The sequence below is a fragment of the Anopheles stephensi genome, chromosome 3, assembly GCF_013141755.1.
Source record: "Anopheles stephensi strain Indian chromosome 3, UCI_ANSTEP_V1.0, whole genome shotgun sequence".
NCBI classification, from domain to species: Eukaryota; Metazoa; Arthropoda; class Insecta; order Diptera; family Culicidae; genus Anopheles; species Anopheles stephensi.
In genome coordinates, this window is record NC_050203.1 from 44,737,499 (window position 1) to 44,760,048 (window position 22,550).

General features: G+C 45.2%; 1 protein-coding gene across 1 annotated transcript in view; it reads right to left on the reverse strand.

Moving 5' to 3' along the window:
• The window catches only part of LOC118511041 (insulin gene enhancer protein isl-1), a 29,817-nt gene extending 7,510 nt beyond the window's left edge, over positions 1–22,307 (reverse strand). Inside the window, exons 1-4 of the mRNA XM_036053635.1 lie at positions 21,379–22,307; positions 1,300–1,489; positions 1,063–1,193; positions 746–961 (exon numbers count right to left, since the gene is read on the reverse strand). Coding sequence (XP_035909528.1) covers positions 746–961; positions 1,063–1,193; positions 1,300–1,489; positions 21,379–21,523 — 682 coding nt within the window. The 5' untranslated portion in view covers positions 21,524–22,307. The remainder of the gene's footprint in view (positions 1–745; positions 962–1,062; positions 1,194–1,299; positions 1,490–21,378) is intronic.
• Positions 22,308–22,550: the final 243 nt, after the last annotated feature.

The following is a 22,550-nucleotide window of genomic DNA, read 5'->3' on the forward strand; positions in this document are numbered from 1 at the left end:
CGTTACTGGATCGTCGTACTCACTGTCAACCCGGACGTAAGTTGCCATACGGTACCTCATACTGGCGTGGTAGTGCGGAACGGTGGGAAAGGAGGCTCCAGCATGACAATATTTGTCCATGAAGCACTTGACCATAAGCATAAAAGGGATGCCGATCATTGTTACCGTTTGAGTTACCTTTCGAGCCGCCCTCGACCCACGATTGACTAATGCCGCCCCTGGCTGGCGCAGGTTGATATGTAACGTATTTGGAATGCGTGTGTTTTTTGTGCTTTGCTTTGTTGCGCTGCTCGTGGCTTCTATCAATGCAGTCGGCCACCTGTCGCCTAAACGCGACAATGCCGGGCATGAGCACACGGCACAGGAATGCTTTCGCGCGAATAAAGCGTGCTTGATGCAGTCAGTTAGTTCAGTTGGTCGGTAGAGATAAGAGCTGATTAGCTATTCAATCGATAGGATCGATAACTGCCAAAGGGTTGGGCGGCCATGCATAGAGCTCATTTGAATGAACCTTATTGGTTCCGTTGGTTAATCGATTGGATAGTTCTAAGACAACAAAAGGATCTACTTTACAAGGCTCCACAATTCCAAAAGCGTTCGTCTTACTTTCGGTACACATTCGGAACACATGACAGCCAAATCTCAGTTATGCTAGCTACATTTCGTTAATTTATTACTGGTGTGTGTTGAGTAAGTCTTGCAGATAGATATTGAAACGAACCCGCAAACATTTTCCCTTACTCACCTGACATCGATCCCAGCTCACTCGAGTGGTTATTATTGCTTAAACTATTATTGTTGTTGTTGGTACTGTTGATGTTGTTGTTGTTGTTGGCATTGCCGCTGATATTGTTGTTGGGCTCCACGCCCTGTATGAGGCCATTTTGGGACGTTTTCTCTAGATGGTCGTGGTCCTCCTTGCAGTAAAGCGAACCACCATCACGGAGCGCAAACTCATCACCTGCAGAAAAATAATGCAAGACCGTTTAGGATTCACTTTGAGGAGGAAACTCATTTAGGAGATGTAGGAAATTGAACTACCAGAAATCGATCGCAACTCACCTGGTATTAGTTGGCGGGCGCAGGCCGAACATCGAAAGCATTCTATGTGGTAGATTTTCGTTTTGGCTCGCATCACGAAATCGTTTTTGCTAAAGGAGCTGCCGCACTTATCACATTTGGTACCGAATAATCTGTGTGGTGTAGAAATTGGGAGATTGAGAGAAAGAGAGATATGGTTGTTGAAGAAGGACTTGGTTTCGTGCGTGCGACCGTGTGTGTGTGCCAAGCCAACCTTACCTCACGTAATCTCGCTTGCAATAGGTTTTGCCGTCACGCACGAAACAGGTACAGCTCTCGTCCAGAAATTGACGACATTCCTGGCACTTGAGGCAGGCTGCGTGCCATTCGAGGTCGGGTGCGACACGCAGGATGTACTGGTCATGGATTTGACCACCGCATCCAACGCACAGGGAAAGGCGTTCTTTTTCTGTAATGAAGATGGGAGAAGCAATTCATAAATCAGTGCGCGTTAACAGAGAATCGTGTGTAGCATCACATCACTTGATAAGGTCAATTTTTGTTCAAACATTCCTATAACATTCTGAACTCATAAATTTGTAAGGCAAATTTCTTCAGTTGTTGGTTTTAATGAAACATGTTTATCACACTTTGATGTGAAATAAAATTCACTCATGTTAGTGGAATTTTACTTATAGATAATAAGATCTAATCTGCTCTCTTTAACAAACAGATCATTGCAGGTTAGTCTTTTTTTTAATACAGTCACTTCCTGACTCGCGTGGATTACAGGGACTAGATAAATCTGCGTTTCTCGAACTTCCGCGTAAATTGAATATTGTATGACACAGATCGAATTCTAACTTAAATGTTTTAATGATCATTCAAAAATGACAATTTAATCGATAATTTGAAAGAATCGAAGGATTCGGATTTAAAATCTAGAATAAACTATTTAACTTTTCGTACGATAATCACACTTAATTCAATTAGGTGAAATTTTTAATCGATGTACTACGCAGATTTTAACTTTTTGTTTCGTTCAAAATTTTAATCGAAATTATTAACTCTGATCGAATTCAAATCAAATTGTATTATCAATGATACCGACTTCATGTTGAATCGATAAATCGCGTAATTCGGGAACTGACTGTAGAATTCTTTCGACTGTTTGATCGAGCCACAATAAGCAAGGATATTGTTTCATTTGATCCTTAAGATATAGAACGTTAAATATTTTTGCTTGAACGTGCCCGTTATTTTTAAAGCTTTCTGTAAGGTAAAACTTTAATAATTGTTCTCTGAATTTTAAAGTTAAATAAATCGACAAACTGAATGTTGAAGCCGATTGCACGAATAAAATCGTACATGACGTTTTTTTTAAATTAACAAAATCATGAACAGGGAATGCTTAAGTATAAACACCTACTTCCTTAAAGTTCCTCGTCCATTTGAGTATTACAATTGTAGCGTAATGTTTATTGTGGTTTTTCATTTCACTACAGTCAAAATTTTTGGAACAATTTCCTGCATTAAAGCGTGAAACCATTCTTTACCCAACAGCGTCAGAGTATATAGACTCGTTTGCACACTCGCGACTCGCGTTTGTAGTTTGTAGGCGGAGCTTGCGCAGTATATGTCACGCACACTAGCGCACATTATACGTTCGTGCTTACACACACACACAGGCACAGCCGCACGCATCGCTACGGTTGCTTATGTACAACGCTACACACCGTATATAACCCAGTGTTGTTACTACACACGATATTGGTTTTTAAACCCTTGTAATTCGCACAATTTTGTTCGCAAAGTTTTATTTGTTCTAGTTGTTCTAAAATATGGAATGTTGTTCTAAAATTGAGAATAGCTTATTGGAGACATTTTCAAGCAGTTTTCTGGTGACTGGAATTTTCATGATACTTTTCAACTCGCATATCCTTTTCTAATATAAAAAATAAAATAAGTAAACTTTTGTTTAAATTATGATATTTCTTATGGCATCGAACCCACAGCATGAATTGTCATCAACGCCACATTTTAGTTCCCGTTCAAGCATTGTCGTCCAGTGCGAGAACACGCAATTGTACCATTTTTTATGCCATGCCTAGTACCCTCGAACCCTCGTGGAGAAAGCATGCTAATTTCTGTCAGGCGATGCGAATGCACGGAACCCCACGGATGGTTTATGCTTCCCCATGAACAAAGCCGGGCCACGGCGACAGTGAATGAGAATTCAGTGGAATCACGGAAAAGTATGTGACCACTGCTGCTAATAATCGACGAAAGTGTTCTCATCGGGACCGTTTTCTTATGGCCGAGAGCCGGCAATATCAGGGGTAGCTTTGGTATCGTTCGACATACATTTCCGAATTTTCCAACGTTCGAACGACCAACCCGCCCCACCGGTTGGTCGTTTTTCCCTTTTATCTTTATGGCGGAAAACACTTAAGTCGGCAAGGACCGACCAAGGGGCCTGCGCTCAAAACTCAAACTCACCCGTCAGTGGTCCCCCGAACACCATCGCTTCCAGGCGTCACGGCACACAGAGGAATCATTCCGCTGGGAGATTGTTTTCCCCCTTTAACCACCTAAGAGATGCACTGGATGGAAAGCAAATCTTTTCAGCCATCCATTTATTGCTGCGGTCGTTTTCAAGTAGAATGAGAAGATTTTCCCTCTAAAACCAGGGAAACCATCTTGCCGATGCCTGTCCATCAAGTTCAGGCGTCTACTTCTGCGATAGAATCGAAGAGCGGCTCGTAAGCGGCTTTCAAGTATTGAGTCATGAATTTTTAACAATTAAATTTTTCACATTGACAATGGGTAAGCAACGGGGCGGCTGATTTCTGGTCGATGTGAAGATTTGTGACACAAGCCAGGAACAAATTGTTTAAAAAATTTTAATTCACCAAAAAGCCAACCAATCTGTTGATGCCAAGCCCAGTGAACCGTATGCCCAAACGCTGATAGGAAGACGGGACGATATCGAGAGCGACAGAAAAAGCTGTTTTTTGTCCTTTGAAAATTGTCTTCAGATACTGTCCCAGAGAATGCAAAACAAAACTGCAGCCATAAAGTAGCCGCTAAACTTCTTGATAAATCTTTTTGTATAAAAACACACGCACACACATACAATTTTGCTCGGAATAAAGAATGTAGAGCCTCTTAAAAAACTTCGTTCCTCCAAGTTTTATGATAAGATAAATGGACAGCGCGATCGTTTAGGATAGGCTGCGTTGAACCAGCGCCAACAAACGGTCAAACATTGAGGTGAAGCTGTTGCATCCGTGTCCTAAGGAAAGTCTTCGGCAGCGGCAAACACGCAAAACAATCTCGTGTGCGTGCATTTTTTTACATGCAAAGTTGAACAAAAAAATCATCTTACTTTAAAACATAAAGTAGCACAACATGGCTGATGGTGTAAGTTCCAACACTCATAGGCAGATGGTGTTGTTGTAGCTTTGGGCTTTGGAGCAACTGACTCTGCGCGTACACATTACTCAATAAAGTGAAACACCTGCTTGAACCGACAAACGTTTTAATTATCGTGGTCCACACGGTCCACATTTAACAACTTAATACGCTCAAATTATTCGTTCAATTAGTGACAGCGCTAAAACCGACACTGACAGACAACAAAAAACCCGCGGTGGCACACATCAAATACACACGCACACGCAGCATCATATCGGGCGAGTAGTTGCCTCTTTTTTTTCGCCCGTCTGTAAATTTGGCTACAATTTAATTACATACATGCATACATACATTTGTAGATTGCCATTTGGCCGAGTATAGTATTTGTCCATTTACTTGAAACCATTTTTTTTCTACAAAGCTCAACTAACGCATTCTGGGATTTCCTTCTTGGTGCGAGATGATCGTTAATTGTATTGCGGGTGATCGTCGTTTTGTTTAGTACAATTCATGAACTGTGAGCCATGTCCACTAGAATAATTGCAAATTCAAACGATTTTCCGTCACTTTTCCCGTAATAAATGATTCAATCAAACAAAGTCCCGACAAAGTGGTGCGTACGAGAACTCCCCAAATAAACAGCAATCGAAACAGGATTCAAAGCTACAACACACACACACACACACACACACACACACACACGATCTTCATCTCGCTACCGAACTGGCTTGAAGATGTTGGCTGGAGTGCTGACAGCATGCTCTTCCAGGATACGGCGTGGAAAGCTGCAACAAGCAGCCAGGAACCATCGTCATACCGGTTTCTCTGCAGCAACTACACAACTGGACCATCCCGTACCCGCACCATCCGTTCCATCCGCGGATGGTTCGCGGTGCGACTTCAAAGTTTCGCCGACACGTCCACCAAAAATATCCATTTTAAATATATTCCACTCTTCAATTGGCTCTTTAGTTTCGACGGGGCGTGTGCATTTTTCGCGAAGCGCAGCTGTAAAAAGGTTTCAAAGGTGTTTTGCGTGCTCGTCAGGGGTTCCCTGCCGAAAGGATCTAACATTCTACCACAGAACGCCACAAGTGATGATGGCTGTTGGTCAAATCGGTTTGAAGCTTTAGGAGCATACGTACTCTAGTACTGCTAGAGCATTACTTTTTGAGGTCTGGCAAAATAACATTAAAGCGAATTATTCATGAACAAAAAAAAAAGCTCCACCACCAATATGTATCTCCCACATCATATCATGAACGTTTACAAAATGAGACAGCCTAACAACTGATAAACGAGCCGGCCGGGTTTTTTGGTTGCGTTTCTCTTGGACGTTCCTAATCGGGCAGTTGCCGCACGCGCCCGCTCCTAATGGGTTAGAGAAAAGTTTTATGGTGATTAATTTTATATTCCCACCTCCGCGGCATTCGACCTGATCCGTGGGGAGAGCGGGCGGTTTGAAAACGAGCCAAAAATGTCAAAATGACCAAAGTCTTCTCGATCGGTACTTTCAACAAACGGCAAGCAAAGCAAACGAGGATCAGTTGTTCAAAGTTGATCAAAGAAGGAAATCAAACGCGTTGCACAAAAACTGGCAAAAAGGTGCACACCACAAACGTTGAGGTAAGCCACACAGGTGGAGGCTAATCTGGACTAGTTAGTGCGAGCTAGTGCGAGCCAGCAATACCGCCAATAGCCTCTCTGTCGAAAAAGCTCGATTGTGTTGCACCGCGGAAATGTTTTTGCTATCCTCCGTCGATACCGGGTGGAGATAGATAGCAACACAAAGGCAATCTCCGGACGGGAAGATAAAGTCCACCGAAAAACAGGTATCGTGTTTGGTTAATTTGAAAATGTTTTGTTACTTTCGGGTTGGCTTGGGTGGCAGCGTTGGTTTGCCGTGTGTATTGTTTTATTGTGCTTAAATTTGCCGTGCTTTTGTGGCCGTGCCACCCAAAAACTGCTTGGGCCCCGTAGTTCGTCCCGTACCTGGGATCCTTGATGAATCGCCGCTTGCATCGTCAGTTCCGAAAGGTCTCGACGTTGTTCTTTTTGTTCTGCCCGTTGCGCCTCTATCTCTGCACCAAGTCGTCGTCGTCGTCGTCGTCGTCATCGTCGTCGTGGTTGTCTCGTTTTTATTACATCTTTATGATCACTTTTTTATAGTTTTAGGTGCGTGTTGCTTCAAATGAGAGGTTCGGCGTGATGATCGCGCGTGTGCGGACTTTTTGTTCTTCTTCTCTTTTCTTCTTATACCTGCTATCACCCCGAATCTTTGGTTTAACAGATTCCGTGTTTATGGAGCGCACTACTAGCACTCTTTTGCAGTATAACTACTAGTCACTCTACGGCACACCAATACGCCAGCTGTTGGCCTTTTTGCGGGCTGACTGACAGTTAGTCAAACGATCTTCAGCGTCGCGTCAGACTGACGACCGAAACGTCAAGTGATGATGTAAAACTGGCCAGTCGGAACCGTTCATGTGTCTGTCTGTGCGAGTGTGTGTGTGAGACAAAATAATTAAAAAACAAAACGGGAGAACTGCGCCCCGATAGTCCAGTCTACCGGTAATGCGATGGATTGGTACGAGATAAGTCCCACTCGCAGTACGGCGGACGGCCAGGGCCCGTTTCTGACAGCATATAGTCACCACCGTTGGACGGTGCCGGCTTTTCAAACCCATCCTAGCACCCGAGACGGCTGACCTGGGTAGACAGTAGTGTTTATCTAGTTTATTACGGACGCTTGTCCGTCGACGGGTCGCGCTAAGCAATCACGCGGTTTTGTCCTCGGTATGAAGCGAGAATCCGTACAGCAACAACAACAACCAAAAATGACTATGATTTGTTACGATAGAACGGAACCCAGCATCCCGCTCGTCCCGGCATCATCCCGGCGGCAAAGGTCAACGAGGAAAGCTGCCGCTGGTCGGGTTGATGGTGGTCGGTGCCCGAACCATCGTAAATATGTTGTTTGGTTTGGCTTCCAACCCAGGCGCCGTCATGATCATCGATAACTAGCTGTGGCTGCACCTTCCGCTTGGCTATGCATCGATGCATTTCTTTGCTATGTTGGTGCGTGCATGAGTGTGTTTTTTTTTGGTTTTTTGTTTTGTTTCCTCATTTGATTCCCTAGGACATGAACCGGCCACGGCGAAGACAGTCCAACACGCGCTGGTCGCCGTTCCAACGTTTAGATGCTAATGATGACGATGATGAAGACGATCGATTACCGTAATGACGCTGAACACCTACAAAATGTGTCACCTTAGAAAACCGTTTATTGGCTGGAATTGATTTGAATATGGTTATCTAGCGTCCCGTAACTTGTTCCCTTGTTCGCGTCGTTTCGGTGTTTTTCAAAGAGCTCTCTTGTAACCTTCGGCGACATTCTATGTCACATTCCTGTCCGTGTGTGATCGTGAGGATAGTCGTATCTTTCGTTGATAGTCGGTTTGATTGATAATGACACGATTAATGCAGTACTATCAATCCACCAATGTGCATCTAAACAAATCGTTATTGACTGTTAAACACACAGTTTATGGTATTATGTAGTGCAGTGTCAGGAAATATTTTCAAACAAACAGTATCCGTAAAACATTAGCAAACTTATGATCATACTATTCCAAGATAAGATTACTTAAACTTACAAGACTGTAGGCTTCAGTAGGTCGAAACTTCATAATCTTAAAATTATTCAGTCAGTTTCCAAAGACGTGCTCGTTTTTCATGATCATAGCTCGAAGATCAAGAAGCAGACTAATATAACTTAATTACGTTAGATTGTTAAGTTGGCGCCAAATAATGCACCATCAGTACACCAGTATGTCCATCGTTAAGCGCTGATTATTGTTCTTTATTTCAAAATTTGAAAATCAAGGCAACATTGTACATACAAGTGCGTTACGTTACGAAAATGTTTGGCCGAAAACGAAGACGCTGATCGTACTGCGATCGTACAATGTGTTTAACCGAACCAATCGAAACGGAGCATTCGGAGATGCTGGCAAATTTTTAGGGAACGAGTGAGTAATCGCTATTAATGACCCAATCAACCCCAACCATGGTGACACATTGAAAATGAATGTCTGTCATCAAGTGGTTGTGAAATGACGAAAGCAGCGCGGTTTTTTTCCCTTTTCCTTCTCCCAATCAATTATCCTCACCGTTGAGGGCACTCCGAGACTGTGCGGCAGTGCTGAATGAGACGAATTGCCGAAGGAAGAAGAAAAAAATTAACCACTCGAAAGGTAAATGATTAAAATTGTAAACAATCTTTCTGACAATCGGAACGGCGCCATCCGTCCGTCCGTCCGGAAAGGACCGGACCGGAAAGTTCACGCTCGAGCAAGAATCTTCTCCACCAGCGAAAGGAACGCACGGCATGGGTGAGAAGGATTCCCGGGACAAATATAACAAAACAATCGAAGTGTCTAAACAAGGCAGGGAGGGAGTCGAGGGAAAATAGACGACCCGACGAGAGAAGGCCAACGCGGGATCCGATGATTAGAAACCAGAACATCCATCCATCCGCGCAACCAGCGCCAGTTTTCCAAGCAGGATGGCAATAATTCTCGTTTAATGGATTAATAATTTGTTATAAATTATGCTGATTTGCCGGTAGTTTGGCTCGGTTTTATGACCATCCATAAATCATAAGAGTCGTCTCGAGGAGCTTTCGAACCGTACGCATAAGCGCTAAGCGAATTTCGGGAGCACTTTGGTTATGAAGCGGATAGTCCGGAATGCGTTCTAGGCGAGAAAACAACAGGATTCAACAAATCTAGTTTCTGACGGTTATGAGAGTAGCTCATTACGCACGATTTATGAGGTTTTCGTGTTGGTATATTTTTTTTACATCATCCCTACGCGACTCCGAGATTTGCAACGAAATGTAGAACGCGTACACACTTTGAAGGAATCGTTTTTTCTTCTGTTTTTAAGTAAGTTACAATAAAAACACGTACAACTCTTCAAACCTAGATGGTGGAGAATTTTCCACCGATCGTGTAGGTGATCCATTACAAGATCAAAGAAAAATGCAGTCGTACAGTGGTGCTTGATGCAATCGTCGACAAACACTGACCTTAGCGTGACCATGCTAGAAGCCTTCTTGGCTAGTCGGCAATTTTTCGCCACACTCGGTTGGGAAAAAGTGCGCTCCCGCTCCTGCCCGAATCTTGCCATTGCGTCTCGGCTGCCCTCTTGACTGAATGGCAGCCGTCGAGACCGATGCCGATTCTCAGCCGTGGCTACAACACTTCAACGATCATCAAAGCGCATCGGCCGAGTGGCAATGAGTTTCGATCGTAAGTTGGCGTTAAAATATTGTTCAACTTCGAGAGGAGAGCACATCACCAGAAGATGGGGGCCTGATGTGATGTGTTGTGGCACGATACTCGCCAGTAATATGCTTGCGCTGCAGCTCAAGCGTATCTGGCTCGCAGCTAATACAGTGCGTCCGCAGCGCTTTTGGAATCGATTTTTCGCGTGAGTCTGTCGGACGTCCCAATCGATTGGTGCCCTGAGCCTTTTTAAAACAATCACCGAGGCATGGATGCTTGTGGGATACTGAATTGAACAAATAGTTGGTTGTTCTGCGCTATGTTCTTTGGTAAACTGCCATTTAAACTTATCCTTACACGGGACGTGGGACATTGCACTCGCTTGGGCACGGTAACTGAGGCATGGTGCTGTCTGATTCGGTCTCAAACGTGGGACGCAACTCTTCCTGCTTGTTTATTTTGTAGATTTTTTGTTACGTTGAAAAGACTTTCATAGTTTAAGTTTTTTCTTCACACCTATCGGTGCTATAAAATTATAAATTTTATAGCAGCAATCTTTACCTTTCCATATTTAAGCCCCAGCAATACTACGTGTGAATGATTGTTCGTTTTCTCCAGCAACGCACCTCGTTGGTGAATGGTGATGAATGGTTTCAATTGTCAGCGGTGGCCTGCACGGCTACATATCCACACAAACCGCGAAATCCGCTACTCGGCGGCAGCTCTTTCGCCATCAGTTTTATTCTGCCAACCACCGCTATCATATCACCATCAACTTCACGCAAGGTGTTGTGTGGCCTTGGGAACTGATGACACTCCCGGCCGGCACGCATCCCGACGCTGTCACCAGTATGTCACCGACACTCTTCCGGCAACCGTGCGCTGTGCCCGAATAATGTTTGCCTTTCCGATTAGCGAGTATTAGTCCGTGTGTGGAGGGCCAATTAGCACGTGCGATCATTACCGAACCGCAAGCTATCAACCGCTATATGCACCTGTGAGTCCTTGCGGGTCGGTCGGTCGAAGCCAACCGGCCCAACCCGCACCCGTCCCGGTCCAACCCTGGCCAGCGACGGTTGTCGGGTCGGAGCACCGGGCGGGCCATAGGTAGCGAAGATAAATTAGCGAATATCACCGTGTCGGGTGATCGTGTCGCGATCGTCTCGCGTAAGCGCTTTCGTCACCGGTCACCGATCCTCACACTGTCCTTTGCACACTACTGTCATGTCGCCCTGGCTTGAGCCAAAGCTATAAGTCAGCACGGCTTCTTCTACCGCTCAAAGAAGCGCAGAAGCGGCTACGGCAGCCACACTTCAAACCGCTGAGAGGTGGTTTGCTCACCGGCAAGGTTCGGTCGTTTGTGTTTTTGGGTTTTGTTTTGCTGTTCCGTTCTCAGCCCGGCGGTATCTCTTGCTGGTCGGTATCTCGAGGTTGCTGGTTTGCTGGCATGCAGCACGCTACAAACCCGAACCGAACCGGTGCCTAGCTTTATTTATCGCGCTGGCGGACCGGCATCGCGCATAGCTGGAAATGCAAAGCAGGGAAGTGATCGCGTTGGGAAAGGGCAGGCAACCACGAACAACCACGACTGATAAGGCAGGCATAAAACAGGACGAACCGAACCGAAACCGCGTCTTTGATCTTGCCAACGGTCAGAATTTTGCGGCCTGCCAAGCCCGGGATGCTGGGAATAAAGCGGAGATGCGCGCGTACACAAAAAAGAAATCGAACGAAATCGACGAAAGCGAAACGGCGATGATGAAAAGCGGAGTAAAGAACGGCATGAATAATGTCTTCCATCATGATGGTACCGCGCGCGCACAGCAGAACGCAACGGGCTGCGCGGGATGAAAACTGATGAAGTACCGACAACACTACCCAAAAAAAAAACCGACTGACACTGTCGGCCCTCGAGAAACGATGTTTCGTGTGAGCCGACCGCGGGGGAAAGCGACCCAGGGGTGGATTTTCCTGTCCGGTGGAAAAAGATGGCGAGAAACGGTGTCAAAAGCATCATCTGGCCTGAAACTGTATCTAGCAAAGGACGGATTACCGCTTGGAATTAAATCTTACGCCTTTTCGGTCAAAACCGGGAAGAGGAAACGGAACAGCTTGATGATGCACAGCACAACATCGCCAAACAACGGCACGAATGGGCCGCAGATAGTTTAAGACAAAGCCAAAGGTTTACGTACAGGTGCTATTAAGCATTATTTTGCAATCAATTGTTCTGAGGATCGAATGCACCTAGACATCTTTTCTCGAATGTCGGTAAAAATAAAACGCAAAAAGGTTACAAAAAATTGAGCAACTACCAACAATTGTCAATATCGCAATACCTAACGTAACTACAGTAGCACTTGTTGTTTGAATCGATCAAATATGTTTTTCTCTTTCTCTCTCTACCTCATACAGAAGTGTGAAAGCCGAGCTCCCACCCGATGCCTTGTTAGCAAATGTGCACCCTCGAATGGGAGTATCGGCTATGGGAAAACGGTCAACCACGAACCATAGGCACTGGAGAAGATTACCAACGGCGATTTGACAGAGGTTCGTCCTAAAGCAACGTCGTCGTCGTCGTCGTCGTACTAAAGGTCGACACGATGGTCGCGTAAGGTTTTTTGTTTCATCGTTTGCTCGCTGCGCTTTATACTGCTTTCACACTTCCACATGCTAATTTATGAAAAATGTGACTCTAATAAGAAAAGCATACATAATTTGTTTATAAATCTATAAAACCCGACCACACACAACGTAGCGTGGTGGTGGCACTTGTTGGATCTCGTCTCGTCATCCCGAGGGGGATGAGATCCAGCGTTGGTCAGCGTTGGTGATCGTTCCGTCGTTCACCATCGTCGTCACTCCGTCACCATCCGTTCCGTCGTTCACCATCGTCGTCACTCCGTCGTGGTCGTCCCGTTCAACGACTTCTTCATCAACAGTTGATGAACGCGCGAGCGAGCTGACATTCAGCGTCGGAAGCTGCGCGCCCGTTTGGCAGAAAGTCACACGCACATGCGATCACGGTGCGGCGATCGCATGATACCGAAACCGATCGAGCATCCCAGTTGAGATTTATTGCACTAGATTTCGGTAGGTGGTTGGTAGACAGTGTAGAGAGTAGCGCGAAACGAATATTTACCTACCAGGTAAGGTACCTCTTTCTTATTGATCTGTTAGATGTCTGTAGAATCGTATTCCACGTTTTGGCAATGTAGAATACACTTCCGACACAGCAGTAGCGAGCCGGGGGCCTCAAATGGGGGCCGCCACCGTGCTGCTTATCGCACACCGCTTATCGCATTTCCGATTGATAGATTTCCGATTCGAATACATTTTCCCTGGCCCTGGTGCCCTTTAAAGCCCATCAAAGGAAACAAAAACAGTCCTCCGCTCCGATTTGCGGCAATATCAGACGAACAGCGACAAACGGTTCTCCCAATCGATGCTGGGATACTCTCCGGTGGTAACTCTGAATCCGTGAAGGTGAAGCCAAATCCGTGTTGTTCTTTTTATCATCGCTTTTTTTTTGTTTTGTTTTTGTGTGCTGCTTTTATTCCTGACAACATTGCCTTCTTTTCGTTGCCGCCGCCGTTTGCTGGAGCTTAATTTGCATTAACATGGCGGCAATTCCTTTGCGCCGGTACGATCGCGGATGATTGTGGTTTTCGTGATGGCTAAAAGTCGCCGGCAATGATCAGAGGCAAGAAAAAGTCGCGTACAAGGGAGGAGAATAAAAAGCAAAACACCACACACACACACACACACACACACACACACGCACGCGCACATGTGGTGTGCATTTGCTGGCCAAAAGAGTACAAATGCCGAATTAAAAAATCATACCCAGCATGGCAAGAATACTTGTGAGGTATTATCGGTCGTCGTGTCGTCATCTAGGACGTTACTTGCCAGGAACGACATTCCCTAGTAAATATTCGTTAACGTTTACTTGAAAAGTATGGCTGGTGCCGGTGGCATGGAAAATCATACAACATAAAATGGTGTCAAAACGGCTGCCAATCTTGGCGAAGCGCAGCAACACGATAGCAATCTTCAGCCAATGCAAGCTAACCCACCATTCGTGGAGCATGGACATTTTTGTTCCGCTGCCTTCCGTGCAAGGACTAACTGGGAGCTAAGGAAAAAAAGGGCCGGTTAAAAGAAACAAGGTATTTCGCATCGTTTGCCAGTTGATATCGTTTCGTGATGTTGCTTACATTCTCTTTCTTCGCGGCACACGAATGCCGACAAAAAACATCTTTCCAGCGAGCTAAACTGGCCCACAACACAGCCCTTGGGGTTGTTAGCGTGTTACGTGCTTTTTATTTTTGGTTTTTGCCCGCTGGTGCTGTTCTTTCCTCCCAATCAAGTAAACCCCCAATCCGCGAGAAGGACAATCCCGACCGTGACTTATAAGTGCTGAAAGGCTGGTTGACCGAAATGGTCAGAGGCAGACCGCAAAGAACGGAACCGAACCGAAATGGTAATCAAATTTGCATAAAACTTGGTGGCTGGTGTCGTCATGAGCGCGCCGTGAGGTTGGCCGCCCCTCCCTCCCTCTCCCATCTCCACCCCCTTTATCGGTTGGCCGTGTGTATTGGTTTTTAATAAATTATTTTGCAAATTTATTTTGAAGTTAATAGAGGAATTTGGTAAATTTTGTTTTGTTTTATTATTCTGCCGTGCAGTGTCCGCACGGCACAGCGGTGGTGTTGATTTTTGCAGTGTCTTAAAGATGGCAACTGAACAAAGAAATAAGCCGGCTGCCACAGCTTAAAGAGTGCCGGCATATATCGGCCTCCCTAACATCTGACTTGTTAGCGGACGGACGGTGCTGGATCCTCCCGGTGTGGTAAGGTGCTTTAAGCTTTGGGTGGCATTCCTACGGGAGCGAGGGCCGGCGGAAGCTGTGAAATGGTTTTTTTTCTTGTGTGTTTTATTTTGACTTTTTCAATCGATCTTCCCGACCGATCTATCCTTCTGCAGAGAGTTCTGTCGCTTCTGTGTGTTAGGATCGTCTACGCTGTCTCCTTGCTCTTGTTAGCGTGCATGTGTTTGTATGTGTATAAATATGGAAAGTGAATCGATCGAGATTAACGCTACTGTTACACAACAACGCCAACGTGACCACCAATATGGACAGTCCGTCATCACGCAGGTAAACGAGATAAAACTCCAAAGCTCACCCGCAACTGCTGCCGCGGACGTGGACAATATCAGGAGCAGGAACCGGATCGCGGAGCCGCATCCATCGGATTCACGTCACGTCAGATTGACCAGCTGATTAATTCTTCTTCTAATATCGCTACTAATGCCCCAAAGTCGCATGAGCGGGTTTAGCTGCAATAGAATTTGTGTCAATCTGTTGTCTCACGTGTTCGCCCTATGCGACGCCGCCTGTTAGACGGTTAGTTGATGGGATCTGTCGCTGCCGATCGAGCCGTTGAGCTTGATTGGTGGTTCACGCCGTCTGGGTACGCGTTACTGCACCCGGTAGCTAGCTAATTAATGTTATCCAATTAGCGGAGGTCATGTGCCATCAAGCCGGTTCGGTTGTTGCTCTCGTAGCTTTTGCACCAATTTGGACCATTTTTTAACAAATAAAAATCACATTTTGAACTCAGTACTTTGTTTTGTTTTGTTGGGTTTGGCACAAATCGCCAATGTCCAACGTAGGCTCTGCTAGATATCGTCCAGCTTAAATTCCAACGTAAATAGGAAACGGAAGCTGCGCCAACAAACACCAGGCAAAATATCTCACCGTCGTCACATTTCATTCCCATACTTCCATTTAAAAAATGACAACATCAGGATGTGGCACTGTAAACAAAAGAACCCGTGGGAGAAAAACATCGTTATTTGTTCCGGTTCTGGAGTAGCAAATGTGCATTTCCCCGAACGTGAATATCAAATTCCTTTTCCAGCCCGATTCCAATATGTGTGTGTGTGTGTGTTGTAAATAAAATCCGTCCATTAGTGAATTGGTCAGTTGGACGATGCACCTGCATCTTTTCATGATCCTAATGATCGACGATGTAAACCGGGAAACTTGGTCGGAAGAACTTCCTGCGACAGGAAGCAGGCATAATTCACGTCACATTGCCGAGACTCGCCGGCAATAATGAATAATCCGAGTGGCTGAGATCGCATCGATCGAACAATCGATAGTGATGAATATGGTGGGGCAAAATAATGTAATCAATTTGGCTTCGTATGATTTTCGGGCATTGGGATGTGAGCATGTGGGATGTGGTTCGATCGAAACCAATTAGTAAAGGCTAGTGATATGTTCCCACATTCAAAAAACATTCCATCCCCATCCAACTCAGCTTACCGCTGGACGAGATCCCCGATCTGTGTGATCCAATTGTTTGTTTACACTTCGCCGATGGAAAACACCGAAACGGTCGTTTTGTGCCGTTTTGGCCGTTCCATCGGATCGGATCGGGGCATCCGTCAACAGTGGTGTTGTTCGAGCAGGTCCCGCGAGACTATGGACGATCGAATCGCTCCAACTCGCTGGGAACTTTCTTCCGTCTATGCGCTGGGTCAGTTTGGGACACATACACACGTACACACCCGGGGGATGCCTATGCTTGGGTGGTTCAGCTGGCTGTGCTTAGATGAATAATTTCTACTCGAATTGTAATTGAATAAACAACACAACGACTTGTCTGCGATCACGAACTGCTAAACGCTCGTTCAAAGTGTTGCTGCCGTCCTGCGGGCCCTCAGCGGGTAAAACAGATGGTTGGAACAATAATTGGAATATGATTGGGTGTGGAGCAGCTCTTCTGTGGGGATTTCTGTGCCAGCTGCAACACTTGTGATGCGCAATGTAACATGCAATGTCGGGGCAAGTGCAAAACAAGACTAAACGAAACGGATCCGTCGTGCGTTCGAGCGTTCGTGTGGGAACGTGACGGCAATTGAATGTTTATGGAATATGTAGCAATTATAGAATTTAATTAGCAAAAGCGAGTGTGTGAGAACGGGGCAGCGAGCTCGAGCCTCACGAAACCATATCCAAGAACTGCAGGTTCGAGCGTTGCGAACGGATTACGCCTCCCCAAGCATTGTGACAGTTTGTCGGAGCATCCCCACCGGGTATACAAAGTAAAGAAATTATTTCGTTACAGCGAGATTAACATAATTTCATAAAAGACGATCTCGCCCAGGTGCTAAGGGAGCTGCTGAGCAACGAGTCGACACTTCACTCGGCCAGGATGGTGATCAAGATAGCGGCCGCTCGCTAAACTTCGGCCGGCAATCATGTTGCCCAGTTGACTTAACGGATCTCTTATTAAAAACCGTGCTGACCAACGGCGTTCTTTTAACTGCCAACGAGACAGATGCCGGCCCTAGCGGGGTAGTGAGGGTTAGTAAAATGGAAGTTTAAGATGACGATCAACTGAGCAACTGTTGCTACTGCGCTACTGGTTGTACACAGAACCTAACGAGGTTTGAGAGTGAGGTGCATTTGAGTGGAAAATAGATACAGTGGACGACGAGTGGCCAACGATGGGCTTCCAACGATGCCAGATACGTTCGCTAGCCAGTGAATCCCTCCATTTTCGGAGGATCATCAGCAAATGGTTGCGCGGTTTGTAGAAATGGCCTTCATCATTCCTCGGCGCGTTTGGCCGTGGACGGGAAAATGGATGTGGAAACCAGTCACTGTCGCTGCTTATCCATGCAAAGGAAGTATTATAAGCCTTATTTATGATAATCCATATTCATATCTCTGGCTAATTCTACATTTTACTGATTATTAATCATGCGTATGAATAATTCGTACACGTTTCAAGCTGTTGCCCACATCGCTTCGCTCCTTCCGAGCTCCTAACAACGGGAAGGCACACATCCACATGGCATCGCAGCTAACCCGCAGTAACGTTACAGGAACAGTGAAGGTTTACTGCCCATTTCCAAAACGAGAATTCGCGGAAATTAATTTCTACACGATCACAAGACCGATGTAGATGCTTCACAGAGAAACAACTCCCAAAAAAAAAGATCTACACCAACTGTGAGTCGAACAGTTATATGGGGCGCGAAGAAACGGCTTTTGCGAGGTGTGCTACAGTTTTATGACATTCCGCAGAAACCTTTACCTTGAGAAAACAGGGACAAGAAGGTTTGAGCTGGCCACCACCACCAAACTGCTCCTCAACCAGGCTCAAGAATTGCCATTTCCACTGGAGCACATTTCCCCAACGGATTGGATAACGATTGGATTGTAAATGCGCTGGGGCAAAACGGAACGCAAGGGACAAGGAGCGATGGCTTCTCCTTCTCGGTAATTAAATAATTTTCACTATCGTATCGCTACAACAGCAAATCTTGCCCCTTAATGGCTTTCCTCGGCCCGGCGATGTGATGACGCGCAAAAAGCGTTAAAGAGCAGAGCCGTTCAACACGCCTCGTCGCGCGTCAGGATCATCCACCACAGCACGCGGATACGGTTGATCCTAGTCTCCTGCTAGCGTTAGCCCAAACATTCCTAGTGGCCGCATGTGTCTTTCGCTCTTTTCCGTAACGGTCACCACAGAATCTTCCGAAACGACATCTCCCTGACCGGAGGCTGAAGAAAACTGTGTGCGCGCACAGACACACGAGATAGGCAGAGCAGGGACGTGGTCCGTGCTCGATCGTAAAATAGTGTGAACTTTATATTCTCCTTAAATTATCTGGTCGTTTATCGGTTTTTATGGAGGTTCCTGTTTAGAGGTTTCCATTTCTTCTATGACGCCGCGCTGCCGACACAAGACAGGCGGCCGGGCTGGGCAAATACCTTTTTTACTTTGTGGTCGCCTTGGGTGTACTGCGAGGTCAACTGTGTGTGTGTGTGTGCGTTTTATTTTATTTTCAACTGATCGCCCAGTCAGGTGAGATTGTACCGGGATTCCTTTCGGAAACTGGATGCATGTAGTTTTGGGTTTTTTTTGTTCTGTTGTTTTGTTTTGACACATGAACGTAAAGATTGTGGATCCAGTTGGAATGTCTTCGTCGTCTGGCCAATTATGATGTAACGCGTTGCCGCGATACTAACTGGCCATCAAGGCCGCAACGAGTCTACCAACCAAAAAAAAAAAAAAAACCCATTCCAACTATGGTAACGATGTTGTTTGCTTCTGAAAGGCAGCTGAGATTTGAAAGCCAGCGTTCCACTAAATTAGGGGAAGAAATTCCGGAATAACAAACGTCTCCGGCCACCTTTCAAAATTCCCGTCGGAGGACGTTTTAATGCAACATTACATCATACACCTCTCCATAAGGATGACAATGGCTTTCAACTCGATGCATATTCTGCCAAATCGATTTTCTATGTGCAGCCGCCAGAACCGCAAAACGGTAAAAAACAGACACACACACACGCGCCCGACACCCGATTGATTGACGTGCACAAACAATCAAAGACAGACAGATGGAATAAATACTAGCCAATATTCCATTTGCGGCCTATGCCGACACAAGCCTTACAGTACAGTAACACTAGCCTAGGTGCTGTATATTTATAAAGGCAGGCAAGGTTCGACACCCAAACACGTGAGTACACATGTTTTACTTTTCAAATGCGTTCAGCACATCGCGGCACTTTCCTTTGCACTCCCCCATGGGTTTTTCCGACGGCCGGCGTACAATATTGGAGGTAAACGAAAAGCATGAGACACAAACGCTCTGTTCCCTTTTTCCACCACGAACGACTAAAATGCTAGTTTTCGTTCCACTTTTTTTGTCTCGGCTAAGATGGAAAATGTGTTGGCTGCTGGCCGACGTAAAATAACGGATCTTTGGTGTAATGAAGAGCTGAAGTGCATTATGTTGGAGTCATATGCCTTTGCGGGCAGGGAGATTTGGGCCTCGGGAGTCAGACCAAGTCAGCGCACCCAAAATGCCATTAAACGAGGAAGTGAACTATCGAAAACTGTGTTTGTGTGTGTGTGTGGGTGTGTGGTGGACCTCCTTCACCCGGCCAATGAGCCGTTCCATTACTGGCACGGAGGCTAATGGAGCCGGATGGATGAACCGAAAATCGCTTCGATCGTCAATAAAACACTTGCTAGCTCGCTGGCTTGCTGGCTTGCTTGCCACGATGATGGATGACGCGTTGAATTGTATAACAGCCCATTTGCGGGGCGGGGCGAACGTGGAACCTTTGCACTCTCCGCACAGTTTTGTTTTGACGAGTCGTCTGCGATGCACCAAAGATTGACACTTTTCGGTGCGCCTAATGTGCGCGTAATGTGTTTATTGAAGATCCACACCAGCTGTTCCCGGATCCCGGGCGAAGCCGGGGGAACTCGGGTGGCCGTAGGTGGTATAGCGGGAGCATAAGAATGCCATCTTAAAAGCCATCGTGGAAAGCAGATGAGTAGAAATGTTATTTCGATCGGGTAAACTGACGGTTTAGTGTCAGCGCGCTCGAAAGCATATTGATCGTTGGTGGTCGTCGCGTTCGAACATCAAAGCGTAAATGTGTCGGATGAAGCTTCCTGGTTTCAACAAATCACACTTCAAGCGAGATTTGAAGTTTGAAGCGTGCATAGATTTCATCAATATCTGCTGTCTCTACACGCTAGCCGTCGGATAACAATTGCAACAGAACCGAATTTGCGGCGCAGAACATTTGCATATCAACCGGGACCGGGAGCACTGCAGAGCTAAACGCTAAACATCATACCGGTTTCAAACATTTTTGGCATTATTGAGAGACAGGCCTCCCGGGGGGTACGGTAGAAAGTGTGGGAATTCCGTGCTACCGGTTAAGAAACAACTGGTACTGAAAAATGTGTTGACCGGCATTTGGTGGGTTTCCCAACCGAAAGGTGTCATTACTGGAAATCACTCCCTTTTTGGGACGGTGCATAATGTTACACAAAACATATGTAAACAATTTAAAACTGGTTCATCTAATCTCAAACCCACATCTTGTGTTACATAAAATTTGCATAAGGTTTTCGTACTCATTGTTTGTACAAAATTATGTTGAACTAGTTCGCTGGAAGCTGTATGGTAAAGGTATTCAATCCTACGTTCAAAAAGGACAAAAACTGTTATTTGTGCAATAATAATGCCTTTCTGGTTTAAAAACAAAATAATTTCACTAAACTTATTAATCTAAGCTAATGAATTTCAAAACTACGTATTACTTGAAGCAATGATCATAAATCATTGCGCTTACTTTAAAGCATAAGACTATCACATTTTTTGTAATATATGTAAATTTCTTAAAAATAACGATAAACAAAAATGAAAAGGAAAAAATACATAAAATTTGAACATAAATATAAATTCCATCTTTACACGGCAGGGCCGTGGATTAAACCCCATCCCATTAGATCCGTTCTTCCGTAGTGAGAGTTGACTATGCCGCAATAATCTAGTAGGTCATAACGCCTAGAAGAACAATTCAAATTTAATGTTCAAACATAAAGACTCGTAATGTTTTTTATGAAAAGAATTTTCCAATTAGAATCATCACTCAAATTAAGTTATTCGTAAGTCTCTTTTTTTGCTAAATCATAGATCCATTACTTTGTGACACTTTCTGAACTAACAGTCAACTGTGTGAGCTAATGATTGTAGTTGCCTTATGAATGCCATGCTAGATGTTGGATTGCGCCAGCCGTACAGTGTAACTTACTTGGGTGAATGTTTGGTCCATGGCAACTGCTGTCCAGAGAGTCCAGGTGATGGTTCATTACCAGCGACGGTTGCACCAGTCCACCTCTATGGTTGTGTAAGGGTAGTTGGTGTGCCAATGGGCCACCGATCTCTGCCATTACCATATAGGATGATTTTGGTGGGAATGATGTTGATCAGGACTTGGTGTGGTAGTGCGATGCCAATCAAGGTACCGCTTGATGATCCGCTTCGTTCGCGTATATCTGCACTAGTTTCCCTAAGGCACACACTGAATGCTTCTGGGGCGTTATCCCGCTCTTCGGCGAACTGTGCGTTGGTTCTGTTAGATTCCTGTTTGATGCTGCTTTTGAGCCTGTAGCATTTTCTAGCCCAGTTGATAAACCACTATCGTATGCACGGTTTAGAATTCGCAACCTGATTGCAATACTGCATTACAAAGCACTAACACACACATACATTTACGAAACACACACACACACACACACTCAGAATAAATCTACGCAATCCAGGACGATAGCTCTAATTGCACGGCATTTTCCAGCAAGTAGTAGCACACACGCACACGCAATCTCAAGAATTGCTCAGAATTTCATTTGAATGAAAATTTCGGATTGCTTTCGATAGCACTTATTCAGCCCACCTTCAGGACGACAGGAAACAACAAAACTTCCGAACAAAATATTTAACATAAATAAACTTATCGTAATTGTCACTAAAGTCACAGCACTGATTTCGGATTGTGAATAAAACAAAAGTAAAGCTCCGGTGCTTGATTATTGCTCCTGTTGCAACTTTTCTGACAGTGCCTTAAACTCACGATCACGTAAATCCTTGGTTGGCGCTGCCGAGAATACGGAAAATGTACGACGTGGAAAAACTGGTCGCACGCGGAGAACACGCACGCACGAACGCTCAACTAGAACTGAAAAGATATTTACAAGGTATGTATCTACGCACCTATATGTACGCAGCCTATGTATGCACAGTAGGCGATGAAGGACACAATTTTGAGAACCAAAAATTTTCTCGCGCTGCTCGTTGCTTGGATGCCGTAAACGCAATTTTGTTTTGTGCTAATTTTTGTACAATTTGTTACAATTGTAAATTTATGAAACTTTCACTTTAAAAAGCTTTTTGATACATTTTAGGCAAATATTTTACAGAAAAGAA